The sequence below is a fragment of the Zychaea mexicana genome (genome assembly GCF_025766255.1).
Source record: "Zychaea mexicana strain RSA 1403 chromosome Unknown BDB00scaffold_133, whole genome shotgun sequence".
Taxonomy (NCBI): Eukaryota; Fungi; Mucoromycota; class Mucoromycetes; order Mucorales; family Lichtheimiaceae; genus Zychaea; species Zychaea mexicana.
In genome coordinates, this window is record NW_026516796.1 from 24,386 (window position 1) to 40,141 (window position 15,756).

The 15,756-nt window shown below is 43.1% G+C and overlaps 6 protein-coding genes across 6 annotated transcripts; 3 read left to right on the forward strand and 3 right to left on the reverse strand.

Annotated features, from left to right (window-relative positions):
• The first annotated feature begins 983 nt into the window (after positions 1-983).
• Positions 984-3,219, forward strand: BDB00DRAFT_852925 (heterokaryon incompatibility protein-domain-containing protein). The gene is made up of 3 exons (XM_053125589.1): positions 984-1,080; positions 1,264-3,033; positions 3,097-3,219. Exon 2 carries the CDS (start codon positions 1,273-1,275, stop codon positions 2,956-2,958), a length of 1,686 nt encoding a protein of 561 aa, XP_052973874.1. The 5' UTR covers positions 984-1,080; positions 1,264-1,272; the 3' UTR covers positions 2,959-3,033; positions 3,097-3,219.
• A 1,579-nt stretch (positions 3,220-4,798) lies between these two features.
• Positions 4,799-5,322, reverse strand: BDB00DRAFT_852929 (uncharacterized protein). Its single transcript, XM_053125590.1, has one exon. It carries the CDS (start codon positions 5,079-5,081, stop codon positions 4,821-4,823), a length of 261 nt encoding a protein of 86 aa, XP_052973875.1. The 5' UTR covers positions 5,082-5,322; the 3' UTR covers positions 4,799-4,820.
• A 1,318-nt stretch (positions 5,323-6,640) lies between these two features.
• On the forward strand, positions 6,641-8,434 carry BDB00DRAFT_983588 (NADP-dependent oxidoreductase domain-containing protein). The gene is made up of 8 exons (XM_053130001.1): positions 6,641-6,770; positions 6,876-6,908; positions 7,005-7,070; positions 7,150-7,256; positions 7,325-7,441; positions 7,548-7,609; positions 7,692-7,989; positions 8,117-8,434. Exons 1-8 carry the CDS (start codon positions 6,749-6,751, stop codon positions 8,348-8,350), a joined length of 939 nt encoding a protein of 312 aa, XP_052973876.1. The 5' UTR covers positions 6,641-6,748; the 3' UTR covers positions 8,351-8,434.
• Positions 8,435-8,723: 289 nt separating this feature from the next.
• Positions 8,724-12,030, forward strand: BDB00DRAFT_878353 (uncharacterized protein; the record flags this gene model as incomplete). Its single annotated transcript, XM_053127724.1, has 6 exons — positions 8,724-8,834; positions 8,947-9,109; positions 9,186-10,502; positions 10,584-11,188; positions 11,286-11,498; positions 11,650-12,030. 6 exons carry the CDS (start codon positions 8,724-8,726, stop codon positions 12,028-12,030), a joined length of 2,790 nt encoding a protein of 929 aa, XP_052973877.1.
• Positions 12,031-12,090: 60 nt separating this feature from the next.
• On the reverse strand, positions 12,091-12,960 carry BDB00DRAFT_878354 (uncharacterized protein; the record flags this gene model as incomplete). The annotated part of the gene is made up of 1 exon (XM_053127725.1): positions 12,091-12,960. One exon carries the CDS (start codon positions 12,958-12,960, stop codon positions 12,091-12,093), a length of 870 nt encoding a protein of 289 aa, XP_052973878.1.
• Positions 12,961-13,156: 196 nt separating this feature from the next.
• Positions 13,157-15,020, reverse strand: BDB00DRAFT_108749 (TMEM164 family-domain-containing protein). Its single transcript, XM_053116080.1, has 6 exons — positions 14,610-15,020; positions 14,440-14,538; positions 14,199-14,346; positions 13,882-14,065; positions 13,591-13,776; positions 13,157-13,511 (listed from the first exon to the last, which is right to left on the reverse strand). Exons 1-6 carry the CDS (start codon positions 14,714-14,716, stop codon positions 13,354-13,356), a joined length of 882 nt encoding a protein of 293 aa, XP_052973879.1. The 5' UTR covers positions 14,717-15,020; the 3' UTR covers positions 13,157-13,353.
• Between the last annotated feature and the right edge of the window lie 736 nt (positions 15,021-15,756).

Sequence of the window (15,756 nt, forward strand, 5' to 3'; positions counted from 1 at the left end):
TGCCACAAGTAAACAGTCAAAGAAGGCGAAAACTATTCGCAAAACTCTCCAATCAATAAAAGATCCTAGAAAATATGTTATGCTCTTAAAGCAATTGCCACAACACAGTGATGCCTACACGACACTCAAGAAGTCTTTGAAAGCTGCTAACCATCGCCTTATGCAGCGAGAAAAACTGAAAAGCACTTATTATTTCCTGTTCCAGCTCTTTTCATCCAAACAAGAGATGGTTTAAGAAGAAAAGCACTAGTCGAGCAATAGTACATAGTTTAGCAATTTCGAACTATACATAATGAAAATCTAGCAGGAAAACATCATTTTTTATGGAGGACTTAGTGACCTTGGGTAATTGGTCGCTTCCTTCCGGTACAATAAGGGGGAGAAATTTTACAAATGAAGATACAGCAACTGAAAAAACCCCGGATATTGGGACAATTGTTGTACGTGCAGGTATTGGTCGCATTCTACTAGCGCATTTATACGGCAGTACAGTAGCTGTCGTGAACAGCATCGTTCAACCATGTTTTGATAATTGAAGTTGATAGATACTTCAAATATCATAAGCATAACACTATTGAAGATTGACATGGCCGATATTCGTTTCTCAGCAAAGATCCTTAGAACTGTCAGAGATGGCTTTCCCCGAATAAAGGAAGACAACCAAGTGGAGGTATTATACCCTTGTACACAAGTAAGTATGCTAGATAAAACTTGATTCATAGAAGGTGTGAAATTCACAAGTACGAGTATATAAAGTGATGCACGGATAGGTTTGATGAAATTTACTATGTACCTGGAACTATTATGAGCTTCAATGCAGTTAGTGGTACTGCCTATACTACTGTTGCTTGACAAGTATGGTACATCCGAAAGAAGGTCCGACGCTGCTGGTGCAACATTCATTGTGGCACAGGTTCGTATCACACCAAGAACTTAAAATACGTCTGCTGCTAAGCCTATATTCTTCAACTCTTCTTTATTTTAAAAAACTTTGGTCGATGATAAGCGGCACTATTGACGTTTCTAATATTACGATAAATTGCTAAGGGCATTCTGCTTTTTTTTCTCAAATTTATATACGTATGTACTTTGTGTGATAAACATATATTACCAACTGTAAGTGCAGTACACGAACAAGTTATCCAAACTTTAAAACAATTCAACATTTACTTTTTCTGTTATGGAAAAGGACCAAAATATGTAAAATCAATTATAGACATTGGCTTATACCACGGTAATTTTCTTTTTATTATATCATGATAGTAACGCAATATGTATATGACATACGTCAGTGGTCAAGCATCACTGGTACTCGACGGATCAAGTAAAGCTTTTATCAAATTTCAGGATTCGTTTTTTCGACCAACCTGGCTCGTCCGTGTTTCTGATATGCAGCGGGTGCCTGGAAGAGAAGCTGCCAAGAGCTATTGTGCTCTATCATATCCATGGAGCTACTCTGGTGATATCATACAAGACACTAATGGCAAAAGTACATTTATCGATCGTGGTAAGCACAAGCTGGTGCTAAAGAATTTCCCAAGCAACGGTGGCAACAAAAGTGGCAAAAGACAACAAACAAGCAACCATTCCTGTGTCGACGTTCAATATGTCAAGTTTGAGAGCATTATCCAACAGCTGTGCAAGGATCGCAGAATCGAGTACATATGGTATGATAAGATATGCATCGATCAAGATGACAAAAAAGCCAGGCTAGCCGAGATCAAGCAAATGCATAAAATCTATTCGCACGCGGACTTTACGGTTGCGCTCATACCCGAGATGAAGATTCCTGAAGAGCTGGAAGGTGCAGCAGGGGCGAAAAGGTTGGGTTGGCGCAGTCTCCTCAAATACGAAACCTGCTATTTTTTAGACGAAGGTGAAGAGGAAAATACAGCATACGAACAATGCATGGAAGCCATCCAGAACTCCGAATGGGCAAAGCGCATGTGGACTCTTGAAGAAGCGATGGTGTCTAGAAAGATCGTATGCGTAGGACAAAACGCGCATCTGTGGGTGGGTCGACGACTTGAACTACTGCTTCACCTTTCCGATTCTTCACCAGAAACTGTGTTTCGATTATTTACTTTTTATCGTGGCCACCGCACAGCAAACGTCGCACTACATCATGCTCATCTGCGCACAACCACCAAAGAGCACGACCGCGTATTCGCGCTGGTTAATATGTTCGCCGATGTAATCAAAGTTGATGTCGATTATGACTTGCCAGTGAAAACAGCTATTCTCAATTTTTACGGCAAACTCGCCATGGCGGACCTGACTATTCTGTGCTTTGGAAAACCGGCCGAATATATGCCTTATCACAGCACTGTTCGTCAGCAATACGAGTATCTTCCATCTTGGACCGGGATTCAAGGGACCCATGTCTATACGTACAGCTATCCATTGAAAATGGCACCCGCTGGACAATTCAAGTGTATCACCCAAGGAAGGCAAATGCACCTTCAGTGCGGATATATACGAGTGTTTCCAAAACAGTATTCACAATGGCCATCCCTGGAAAAAAGCCTGCAGTGGTGGGGAGACGCTGGTGGCCTGGATTTCACACATTACTTGACAGAGCTGGACGTCGATACATACCACAAGGGAAAGGATGTGGCAGAGAGCAAGCAAGATACTAGATCCGCTGTTGCCACCAGAAAGCGCAATGTCAGCTCCTTTTTTCGTATCGGTGACAGCGAGGTGAAACTCATGTCATTAACCGAAGATTGCGACGAATGCGTGGTCCTTGATATATCGTTCAGTGGCCTGGGGACTCCAGGAATGTTTTCTAGACCGGGATATACAGAGCGAATATTTCCTGTCATCAAGTATGATCATGATGGGGCGTGGAAATCGATTGGTCTTTTATTTTTAGAAAACCACAAACTTTGGAAAAAAAGGAGAGGATTGTCGAAACTTGCAAAAAATTATGAGCATGGCTCTTTTGTGATTGAATAAATCCACACCTGTTACTAGCAGTGGTCTTGATTGATACTTATTTCATTTTGTGTCTATGTATTATTGTTGTATATACTGGATTTTTCCTCCCAGTTAGCATCGTAGTAAATTCATGCCTTGTTTCTTCAGATTCCTCACCTTTTTCTTCTTTAAAAAAATGCTCTCCAACCTTTCTATACTGTATAGTCATCAATCTTCTTGATTTTTGAGCATGTCTAACTCATTTCCTTATTTCGTGGTGGTGGTGGTGGTGGTGGTTGGCATCATCACTGGTTTAAGGTCTTGGTCAACGATGCTGCCGTTGGTTTTGGTATGTTTGCAAGTGCCCCAGCTTCGCCGGTCGACAGGCCATCAAAGAAATAGCCTTGTAGCACTGCAGTCTGCTCCGTCGATGCTGTATTCGCGCTGATTGCTGCCATTGACAGGCATGCTGCTACTGTTCTTGTTGTTGTTGCTCTTGAGAGGTGTAAAAAAAGGGGCGAAAAACGGAAGTGTGTCGATTTCTAAAGTATTGTGTTTTGCATTGTGGAAACGGGTGGAACCGCTTTGTCACACTGTGCACACAACCGAGAAGGAAGCCAAGTACTGCTAGCAAGAAGAGAAGAGCAAAACGAATAAAGTCAAACAAGAGGAAACGATGCGGTGAAAAAAGGAAGGCAACAACGACATGTGATGAGGACCAGGTAGTACAAAAACCAAGACATAATCCAAGCCCTCCGCAAGGATCAAGAAGCCGGTCAAAACGACGTCGCGTAAGACGGTCAAGATTTGCTATGCAATGTCTTTTACTACATATTACTTTTTATGATCATCATCAGCCTCCCCGCGAGCAGGTATGTTACCACCTTCATTTCTTTTATCGTGATATAACGCTAATTTTCTCTCCGCTAACGCAAATGTCTATTTTAAAAAACAGTACTACAATGGTCTCTATATACATGTCAACGCTACATGTAGGAATTAATCCATAAGCAGTAAATGATTACACATATGATGCATTGCTATCAGACGTTATTGCTTATTAGTGGTTTGCTGAGAAGAGAGTACCGTTGAGAGCAAAAATATACAAGCATCGTAGATGCCAGCTCCACACAAAACGATCCAATGCCTTTTGAGCTGCTAATCCGGAAAGTTGAGAATATACATTATTAAATGTTGTTGATAGCGTAGATCAACAATAATGACAGATCGAAGTTTGACTAAGCTTGGATATGTCTAAAGTAAATCATTACGATTACGTAAATCATCGCATCATCTCTTTTTTACTAGCTTTATCATAGTGCTTTCGGATCGGACAAAGTGAACGGTGCATGTGCATCATAATACAATAGAAAATTTAGTTCTTGTGCGACTTGAATTTCTTTGTTCTCGCGGGAGGCAATTTGTGGCAAAACGGGTAAAAGAAGCCTTTGTTTTTCGCGGCTGTTGTCGATCACTTTCTTTGGTTACGAAACATATATGGTCATGGTATATCATTCAAATGAGCTCTCTAGTCCTACTGTACAGTTTGCTGATGGTGGTTTAGCACCAATACAACGTACTTGGTAGCACATACATAATGATATAGAGCAGCAGCAACAGAGTCTTTTTTTTTCATTTGTTAAAAGGCAGTATATTAGACCAGCGCAGTTTGTTCCATTTGATTTTTGTGTTTCCGCACATATTACATCTAATAAGTTAACAACATCCTCAAGGAGGTTTGTAATATAGTTTTTCTTTTCGTTTTTGGAAAAAAGTAAGGAGGAAATTATTATCGGACGTGTGTACCACATTGTAAAGGAGGTGACAAGGTGTTATGGGAGAGTACCATCATGGGTTAACAGCATTCTTCGAGTACACAACAACAGAGTAAGGCACCCAAACTATTTTGCGTCGAGAACAAATCGAATTGATCGATGCGTTGTTATTTTATAATTAGTAATTCGTTGCTTATTCTCGTATTCATCAACTTGTAAGCTGTGTATTAGCAGCAGACTCACCAGCCCATGCAGCACCCTTTGTCTCCACCTTGTTGCTGTGGTTGCTGCATAACAACAGTTTGAGGAGGAGGTCTGATATAATAAATTCGTCATGAGTATACATGCTGTTCTCGTTGTCGACCAAACTGTTTTTTTTATAGACATTACGTTGGTTGATAATAACCGCCCTGCTGAGGTGGATAGTAGCCGCCTTGCTGAGGAGGAGGAGGAGCGTAATATCCGCCCTGTTGAGGTGGACCGTAGCCTTGTGGAGGATAAGAAGACATTGTTTTTTTTCTATTGAAGAGAAAAGGACGGGAAAGGGCCAAAAAAGACTTGAATAATAAAGAAAAGAGAAAACGGGAATAAAAGAAAGAAGATCACTTTCTACCACCCATCTCCTAAATCCCGGCCTTAATGAGGTGCAGGCCAAGAATAGTTAGCCTATTTTTATATTTGACAAGATGCAGATTTGGGATCGCTTTCATTTCTCTCTTTCTTTTTCTAAGACTTGTCCATCCTCCCTTGATTCGTAACCATTATCTACTCTCATGACACACGCTATCGTAGATCACAGCACTAAGTATCAAGTCCACCCTGCATTCACTGACCAGGCCTATTTATCTCTTTTCTCGATTGCGCTCGCGTGTAATTGGTAGCTTAACAGCGTCAAAAAGATGGTTTAAAAAACCTGTAGATTTACAATGGTAACAACAGCGCATAGCATGATGTGCTGTGTATTAAAGCACTTGTATTACATATAACTGTAGTACCTGGGTAATATGGTGAAAGAAGCGAAATTTCAATCACTGCTATTTATAATGAATCATTTGGCTTACCCATACACAAGCAAGAAGTTGTTATTCTGAGTGATAGTATCACATAGGATGATAGTGGTACTGTAAGTCACATCAATGAATGAGCCATGACGGGCGTAAAACTTAAAGATAAAAGAAGCAGCCGTGTGCAATTGAATGACATAGTCCACGACCTCTTAGAGGCTGATTCAAGCAAATTGAGGAGCATGATATACAAAGTTTGATCGTGGTTTGCCGACTGTTACTAGACCATCCGAGATCTCGTACTACCCCGCTTGTTTTGTCCAACACGAATGTGGTTTAACTTAGCGTGAGTATGCTCATTGCAAGATGGCACTGGCCTCCACTACAGCAAATCAACGTATGGCAGCATAAATTCACTACTTTTAAAGACCAACAGTCGTTTGCGATATAGGTCGCTACAAGTATTGTTATATGCCCATTGTAGTGGTATGCTATATACCCGTACGTACTATCAAATCCTTGCAGTGCGAGATAGCGTAAATAATTCAACGACGTCTTTCTTTACTATCTTGCTTGTGCGGATTAGTCAGAAAGTAATCACTTATGCACATTTGTTTTCATCCACTCAAGCTAATCGTTTGGCTGGTTTCGGTTGCTGCCGTTCATCACACCTTTTCTTTTTAGACATAGCGTATTGTTAGCAGCAAACCATGATACACTTACAGCCAAACCTTAAAATGATCTCGCAGCATTAGAAAATTTGAAATATTCCGGGCCTGTTTGGAAAATGAAACACGAAAAGGCCGTGGCAAGTAGAGTGCCTTCCTATAAAGGAATGGCGGCTTTTCCAGAGCAAGACTCTCGCCCTAAATATCTTTGCGTGAACGTAAAATCCAATCGCCGAAATTCGGTACCTTTTAGGACCTTTTTCACGGACCTTTTCTCTTCAAAAACCCCCGCGCACGGTCTCTATATAAGCATCTATCGCCATGGTAGCATGATTTTTGTTTTCTCTTTTTATTTTCCCTCACTTTTCTCTGCATTATTATCATGTCTCTCGGTCGTACTTGCAGTATGTTTTTCATATACCTCTCTGGTTCTACTGTTCCTGAGGAAAGCATGGAACATACAAACCAAACTCACCCATGAAATTTCTACTACAACTTATTACATCTAGCTTTGAACACTGGCGCCAAGATCCCCACTGTCGGTATGTATAGGAAATCTCAATTTTAAAAGTAGTATAATAGACCAAGCTAGTCTATGTATCTGAAAGCACTCATATATTCCGTTTTCATTTTGAAAGGTTTGGGTACCTGGCTCTCCAAGCCCGATGAGGTCCGTAAGGCTGTCTTGTGCGCTTTGCAGACTGGTAAGTTCCACATTTCAAGATCATGGTTGGAGCTTGTGAGTTTTTATGTGGGCTGATCGCTGTATGCCGTTTTGTATAGGTTACAAGCACTTGGATTGTGCTTACGTCTACGGCAACGAAGATGAGGTTGGTCAAGGTATCCGCCAGTCTGGCGTCAAGCGTGAAGATATCTTCGTCACCTCCAAGGTAGAATAGGATTTTTTTTCCATCATTTGTATCCTTCATACTCACACGTCATCGTATCCTTTTTAAAGTTATGGAACACCCACCACCGTCCCGAGTACGTCAAGTCTGCTGTCAAGGCCTCCTTGTCTGCTCTCGGTCTTGAATACCTTGATCTGTACTTGATTCACTGGCCGGTCAGCTTCACTGTAAGTACCAATAACAGTAGTAATTATAGTAGTCGTAGCGATTAGGTAAGGTATATCGTGTTCTCGGATTTAGCTCATGTAACCTTGAAACGCGAATAATTTCTAGCCTTCTGGCCCACCATCGGAGACGCCGGACGTTCCCAGCAAGGAATACTTGTTCCCACAAAAGTAAGGAGTGTGTGAAGATAAGAGAAGCAGATATTTACACGACTTTTTCCTAACTCAAATATGTACTATATATCCACTATAGGGATGGCAAGGTTGCCCTTGAAGAGGTTGACTTCTTGGAAACCTGGAAGGCCATGGAAGCCCTTGTTGATGAAGGTCTTGTCAAGGCTATCGGTGTTTCCAACTTTGATATCCCCAAGCTTGAATATGTTTTGAAGGGTTGCCGCATCCGACCTTCTGCTAACCAGGTCGAGCTCCACCCTGGCTTGCTCCAGCGCGACCTCCTTGAATTCTGTGCCAAGGAGAACATTCACATCACCGCCTACTCGCCGTTGGGCAACAACATCTACGGCAAGGAGCGTATTGTCGATAGCCCAGTCGTAAGTTTTCGTATTTTTCTTTTGTGGGATTTACATACAGTTTGGGCGGTGTTAAAAAGAGTAAGTTTGTATGTGTGTGTGTGGGCATTATGTCTAACCTTATATACGGTGTGTCTGGCGTCATTAGATTGTCGATATCGCAAAGAAGTTGAACAAGTCCCCTGCTCAGATCTGCATTGCTTTTGCTGCTCAACGTGGTGTTTCCGTCATCCCCAAGTCGGTCACTCCATCGCGTATTGCCGATAACTTCCAGGACTTTGTCTTGGAGAAGGAGGACTTTGATGCTGTTGCTACCCTTGGCGAGCGCAACATCCGTTACAATGACCCTGGTGTTGAAGAATGGTTCTGCAAGATTTTCTAATTTTCCTGTATATTTTTATTTATTTGTAATATAATAAAAAAAAGACGGATATTCGTATCGTCGTTTTGTTGCAACTTGTAAAAACACGTATTGCTTTGGTTGTAGTACATACTTCATCTGTTGCACCTGTGTGTATGCCATCTACGATGGGAAGCATCGTCGGATGATTCCAGGATAGCTTATAGATAAAGAAGCCGATGTATTGCAACTGAAGAGCTCGTGGCGGCGATAATTCAAACACTCGGCGTTTTGGGTCTATGTGAAAGGGGGTATAGACGCGATCAGTCGCGACTCGAATTGGAAACCAATTCGTGACACGCGCCATGCGTTGCCTTTCGCTCTCTTATTCCTTTTCTTTTTAACTTCTTGCTCAATGGGGCGATCCAAAACACAAACACAGTGCGGTAATCCACTATGGCGCGACTGGATTAAAGAATGGGCGGAAGAAATACGGCAATCGAAAGCATATTATACATACATCAAGGTATAAACCACACATATAGAGAGGGTACCCAAACTCAACTGTTCTGCTAGCAATCATGTAAGGTGATCATTCTCTCTCTCACACGCGCAATCTTGTATAATATCCTTTCTAGGCACACAATGCGTTGGCTAATTGTCAAACGGTTTTCACGCATCCTTCAGAAACTATCCAGTTAAAGGGAATTGGTGAAGGTCTTGCTGGACGATTGGAACGTCGACTACAAAAGTATTGCGAAGAAAATGGGCTACCAATGCCTGAACGACCAAGCAAGTCAGGTGCGGGTCGTCTAGCAATATTACCTTTTAGGCTATTCTATGGAAGAACTTAAATTCAACTAATACGCGCAATTAGGAACGCGGAAAAGTAACAATGGCGACACTGCAGGAGACGACGGCTCGAATGCCTCACAACAACGAAAGAAGCAGCGTTCCTCAGGAACCAGCTCTCGCGCATATGTTCCTCGGTATCGTACTGGAGGATACGCCATCATGTTATCACTGCTAGAACATCGCGAGCGCAATGACCAGAAGAACGTATCAAGGGAACAGATCATTCGCCTTGCCGAAGACCATTGTGATTCTTCCTTTGATTTGCCAGAACCAGGCAAAAGCTATACGGCATGGAGCGGCATTAAAACATTGATGACCAAGGATTATGTATGGAAGCATGGTAGTCCTGCAACTTATACCTTGACCGACACCGGTCTATCGATGGCAAAAGAACTAAAGTCTGCAGCAGAAAATGGTGGTCGGATGCCACGATCAACGCAAGCGTCATCATCCACATCATCTCAAAATAAGGGAAAACAGCGAGATCGAGGACGGATGCGACAAGTGGAACCCGAGGACGAAAGTAGCGATAATGGCGGAGAAGAAGAAGTAGACTTGAGCTTATACGTGATGGATCCGGACAAGTACAGAGCGTCGATGGCCAACAGCGTTACTCAACAACAATCATCACAACAACATCAAAGAAATGATTGTGAGGGTCACAGTGATGGTGGTGGAGAAAAAGAGGTCGACTTGAGCCTATACGTGATGGATCCCGACAACTACAGAGCATCAATGGCCAGCAGCTCTACTGGGCAACAGTCATCCCAGCAACAGCAAAGAGATAGTCGTGCTAGTCGCAGCGATCGGAATGATGTGCGTGATATAAGCAGGAAATACGAAGACAACGAGGGAGAGGAAGAGCCGGTGGATCTCAGTCTCTATGTTACTGATAAGGTCAAGTTTCGAGCGGAAATGGCAAGTTCAGCACCACCAGTATCAACATGGCAAGATACATCTACCCAGATCAGTTTATTAGACGATGACGACGACGGCATCGATCTCTTTAGTCGATCCAAAGCAGTAGGCAACGAAGTATTCTCAAGATACCAATCGCCGTCACAAAGCCCAGCGACAAATTCATTACCGTTAAGTTACCAACTTCAAAACTTGAACAACGACGACATCATTGCACTTGACTCGCCCTCTCCTCAAGAACTACCACCTTCGCCCTTACGCACATCCTCCCAAGCTTTCTTATCCTCCTTTCCCGATCCTGACGATATTTCTATACCCGAATCCGAGCTAGGAAGCCAATCTGCTTCTTTTCTATACACTTTTCTGGATCAATCAAACAAATATGTCAGACATATATCACAGGCTGCTGTGGAAATTCGAGGTATAACTCATACAAGGCTAGGCAAAATCAGCCGGCTTCTTTAAACGTTTTTTGACAGTTCCTCATATATGAACAATTTAGGTAGTCGGGCACTGTACAAGATACGCTTTTCAGCGTCTCAACTTTCACATCCTCAAACGGATAAAATACACGACACTCAAATTGATACCGACAGTAATACGTACACCGGCTACATTGCAGAGATCGATTGCGATACTCTATGTCCTGGTCTCTCTGGTGAACCTCTGATTCCACTCAACCGAGAGGAGGAGGATGATTTCTGGCCGTCGCTGTTGAATGCGCCAGAGACTGGATCGGCAGCAGCAACACCACAGGATAGCCAGAATATCATGGATAGCCAAAGTATCATGGATAGCCAACTATCGATTCCAGCAAGTCAAATAGAATTTGAAGAATACCCTCCAGATAGTTACGACATTGTTCTGGTGCTGGATACACGAGAAATTAAAATGAGGACCAACCGCGACTTTTTCCTCCAACAGTTGACGGAAAAAGGCATACGTGTCGTCAAGCGAGCCCTTGAACTTGGCGACATGTTGTGGATCGCACAGAAGAAGGGCAGTAGGAGTTCAAGGGACGAACTGTTCCTAGACTTTGTGGTGGAACGGAAACGGTTGGATGATTTGGTTGCAAGTATTAAGGATGGCCGCTTTAATGAACAAAAGGTATGTTCCAAACATGCTTAAACAGACAATGATCTTCTTCTTCTTCTTCTTCGGTTTATGTGCAGGGGCATATATCTAGGCTCACCTATGTGTTTAGTATCGATTGAAACGATCGGGTGCCGAGAAAGTGTTCTATATTATCGAAGAATACAGCAAGGAGGACGCCATGAACTTTAATGCACAGGCGATTCAAACAGCCATGTCATCTACGCAGGTAGTGGACAAGTTCTTCCTCAAACGCACAGCAACCATCAACGATACTATCGACTACCTTGTTACTATGACCAAGATGATTGAACAAATCTTCCATGTAAGTTCTCCTCTTTGCCAAAAAAAAAAAACGAAACCTCTCCCGCTTCCCCTTCCTTATGACTTTACTCTAAAAAAAATCCTCCTTGTGTGCCCTATCAAATATACACGTGCAAAAATCTATAAACTAAGCACCCGTTGTTGTACTACAGAATGTTACACTCTACCGGATTCCTGATCATACCATCACTCGTATAAACTACCTGGAACAAAAGAACCGATTGGGCAAACATCACCACATAACATATCCCTTGTACAGCGAACTCAACAGCAAGAATGATACGCTTACACTCAAAGACCTTTATTTACGTATGCTCATGACTATCCGCGGTGTAAGTGCGGAAAAGGCATCTGCGCTCACCAAGATATACCCTACACCCTGTCATCTACTCCGAGCCTATGAAATGAAATCAGAAGACGAGGGGAAGGCTTTGGCACGGGAAGCAACCAAGGATGCCATTAGTAGACGAAGATGGGGACAGCAACTTAGTGAAAAGCTATGGGAAGTATGGGGTCAAGGCTATAGATTATGACATACTAATTATTAAAATTAAAAAGGAAGAAAGAAAAGAAGAAGAGAGGAAAACGTTGCATTATTTGGACGACCAAAGGAAAGCAAACATACGGTGATGTTTACTATAGGAACGTGGAGGCAACGCGGGAGCCGACGACCGTCTTTGCTCAGATGGTTCAGGGGTGACAGGCTTGAGAGTACATGAGCGCCGCGACTTTAGCGCGAACTCGTCTGTGCTGCAGCCATTCGTATCGGCGGGTGGGCTAATGTCGGTCGAGTATTGCAATGGTTTGGGTGGATAGTGGCAAATGTTGCCGAATATTGTGCTGCTGGGAGAAGAGCTTTGGGTTACGCTGGTTGGGGTCGTTGCGCTCCATGGGGAGATGGCTTTGGGGAGGGCTAAGGACTCTTGCTGTTGTTGTTCATCTTGTTCTTTGGCTGTAGTGAACAAGCGACTCAGACTTTTCATCTTCTTGGGTGACCGGAAGAAGCGAGAGCGACTCGGCCGTAGTTCTCGTTCGGGCACAACTACAGTTAGTTTGGGTCCGCTGCGTTCTTTTTCTTCTTGTTCGTTCTGCTGGTGTTGCTGCTGTTGTTGTTGTTGCATTTGTGACTCTTCTGCTTGCTGTACTTCCTGCTGCTGTCGACTATCTCCATGAGCAGAAGAAGATGGAACATCCTGCTCTTGGGTGGCCGCGTCAATTACAGCTTGCGACGAAGGCGTTGGAGAGGATGCTACTGATTCTGAATTCTTTTCAGTTTCAGCCAGTGACGATGTATGATCGTGCTGTTCTTGCTTTGGCTGCGGTAAAGGTGCTGAAGGAGGTTCTTCTTCGTTGAGTGCGTTGCGGATAGCCTTTGTCTTGTGGTCGAATTGACGGATCAAGTCTTCTGAAAAAGAGTCACTAAACGACGCATCAAAAGATGACAGATGATCATGTGGACTCATTATAGATTGATCTACGATAGGCAAGGGCAGGCAAGGAAGCGGCAATGACAGACAGGGGAGTTCAGCTCAAAAAAAGAGAGAGAGAGAGAGGAAAAGAGAGAAATGTACGAAAAGTGAAAGGAAGATAGCTCAAGTGGCATCTTTATTAGTTGCAAAGGGGAGTTTTATATAAGTTGTAGAGTTTCTCACTCCCTCGAAAACTAGGAGAGAGGGAGGCAAAAGGTTGGCTTGGGATGAATGTGTAAAAGTGCAAGGAAAAAAAATATGTAAGTGAATGAGGTTGTGATAGGAGACCGCAACCCAAACCACAAGCAGCCAGAGCAGAGAACAGGCTCATGTTTTGCGCTTGCGATACTTTTGGGAAGAAGACCGAGTGGAGAAGGTGGCAAGGCTCTATGCAGACTTCTTTTTCTTCTGGATCATAATTTGGATGCCATGAACCAGCAACAAGAAGTTTTCTACTAGCCCATATCGCGTAATGAACATCAAAAGCAATGCGCTAAAGTACATAATCCCTCGATACCATGGGCCCGATGCGATCAAAAACGTCACTGTGAACATGGTATTAGCATCATGTATTCTCCCAAATAGTAGTAGTAAAAAAAGACATTTCCTGAGTGAAAGACTCACATGCGGGGGGCACCAGCGCATAATTAAGATTAAAACCAGATAATAGAGATGAGAGATGCAAGACCGGGCTGTGATAAGCAGCGTACAGGAAGAAGCTAAAGAGTGCCATGTCAAGCGATAGGGGCATCACCACGTAACGACGACTTAACACCATGTAGAATGGCAGGACCAAGACCAGGACATGCTCTATTTTATGCGCACAATGTTTGTTTCTTTGTTTGTTACTCTGAGCCTTGACAAAGCCTCTACCACTATCCATCCGCACTCCATCATGCACTCAGTTTCACCTACCCATAAAGAAGTTGAAGACCTCGCCCAACATTTCATGATCTCGAAGATCAGGCCAGATCAGAGCCAGAATGGCTCCCCAGAGGGTATGCAAGTAGATATTGAATAAGACTCGAGGGATGATCGGGTACTTGTGATCAGGCCAGCTCATCACAAGAATTAAAAGTCCAGCACTGACATGACATGGCTGTTTTCGAAATCATATAGACGACGACGACGACGAGAAGAGGGCTGATGTTAGTTAAGGTCCCATGACGGTATATAATCTTCTCTTGATTTTTCCCAGTAAGCAAACTATCAAAAATTTAATCATACCGCACCTGCATAAGAAACATCAAGGTACCCGTTACTGCCTTGTGTGCGACAGTCGTGCTAAAAGAGGCAATCAACAAAACAAGACATAAAGTTTCCAGGAGGGGTCGAGGTGGCAATTTCTCGGTCGATGTCAGCAGACGGTAAGCGGGCGTGCTGTTTTTTGTTTATGTTAGATACCAAAAATTCACATTATCCAGACGTGAGTATTCAAGTCATACGCCCAGTGAGAAATCCAAAGAGACATACCTCTTGTTGAATGCCCTCCACCCAAAATAAGCCGCAAACCCCAAATACATTGGTGCTAGTGTTAAGAACTCGATAGCGTGTTGTGTCGGCGAGATATACCTAAGATCAACTGGCGTTGAATTTCATGTAGGAAAGAAGACCTCTGGAACGTGAAAGAAGGGTTGTCTCACCATGAGCCTCCTAAAGAATCCGCAAAGTCGGTCTCGCTTCCTGGTGCCAGATCAACCGCATAATGCTTCACATAGGCACCCAGGGTATGTAGTATTTCGCTCGTCATGTAATACTGTGTATTTTCTGTAGTAAGCAAGTGTCGCGTAGTCGATATATATGATGCGTGGTCGAGTATCTATGGCGAGTAGGGGGGAAGGGTTCCTGCCCACGTCCTGCTGAAATATAAAAAAATTAAAAAGGTAGTGTGGAGGAGAAAAAAGAAGAAAGAGGTGTGGTGGAAATGCACCAAAGTTTGGGTATTCAAAACGAGCCGTCGAACTCCGCACTAATCGATTTTGGTCGCTAAAATTGTGCAATCAGTTGCCCTGTCGATTTCAGAAAAACGGATGGAATAGAGCGCTCTTGCTCTGTTCCTGTTTCGACGTGAGCCATTTGCATTTGCTGATTATTTGCTATGTCATGCTTTTCATGACTAGCAACCCCTATTTTCTCTCTCTCTTATTTGCAAGACTTGTCGATCGGGATTTTGTGTGGCTGACGCCTAATAGGGATTGATTGATTGGAAGTGCTGTAGAAAAAACATCAGCAGGGGCCAGCCATTGGGATGTTTGTTCATTTCGCTAAAACCCCAGAAGCAGAAGTTCCCATTCGGATACGTTCGCAGCTTGACCTGATCTGCTATGTGCCAACCAGTCTGTATCCGAGGCGCTACAATGATGGCATGATCCTTTGTCAGTTGACCAGAGGTAACGTGATTGCATTAATTCAATTGTCTCGAAATAGCCATTTGGTCTTCTTGTCGATGATCCTACTTTATATATGAAAAGAAAGCTTCCAAACAGTTCGGTACCACAGAATCTTTATGAAAATCGACGGATGTAGTTTTCCCAAATTCACGGTGATCATCCGCTTCTTAACATGTACGATTCATGCATATCACTCTTAATATATTTTGTGTGGCTAGATTTACTCTCTTGGAATAGCAGCAGATGCAAATCATCAAATCATGTTAAAGCAACGCATCTGAATCATGTGAAACGAATTATCAAAGCCACCTTGGGGTGTGGAGCACATGAGGCACAAATATGGTTTGTCTGCTCTTTTTTCACTCAGCAAAAGGAATACGCCACTCCGTTTTTCCAGAAT

Coding starts and splice junctions, on each gene's coding strand:
- BDB00DRAFT_852925 (XM_053125589.1), top strand. CDS start 1,273: ATGTATATGACATACGTCAGTGGTCAAGCATCACTGGTACTCGACGGA.
- BDB00DRAFT_852929 (XM_053125590.1), bottom strand. CDS start 5,081: ATGTCTATAAAAAAAACAGTTTGGTCGACAACGAGAACAGCATGTATA.
- BDB00DRAFT_983588 (XM_053130001.1), top strand. CDS start 6,749: ATGTCTCTCGGTCGTACTTGCA. Junction 6,771..6,875: donor GTCTCTCGGTCGTACTTGCA/GTATGTTTTTCA, acceptor TATTACATCTAG/CTTTGAACACTGGCGCCAAG. Junction 7,610..7,691: donor GAATACTTGTTCCCACAAAA/GTAAGGAGTGTG, acceptor TATCCACTATAG/GGATGGCAAGGTTGCCCTTG.
- BDB00DRAFT_108749 (XM_053116080.1), bottom strand. CDS start 14,716: ATGACGAGCGAAATACTACATACCCTGGGTGCCTATGTGAAGCATTAT. Junction 14,539..14,609: donor GATTCTTTAGGAGGCTCATG/GTGAGACAACCC, acceptor AGTTGATCTTAG/GTATATCTCGCCGACACAAC. Junction 13,777..13,881: donor GGTCTTCAACTTCTTTATGG/GTAGGTGAAACT, acceptor CGCATAAAATAG/AGCATGTCCTGGTCTTGGTC.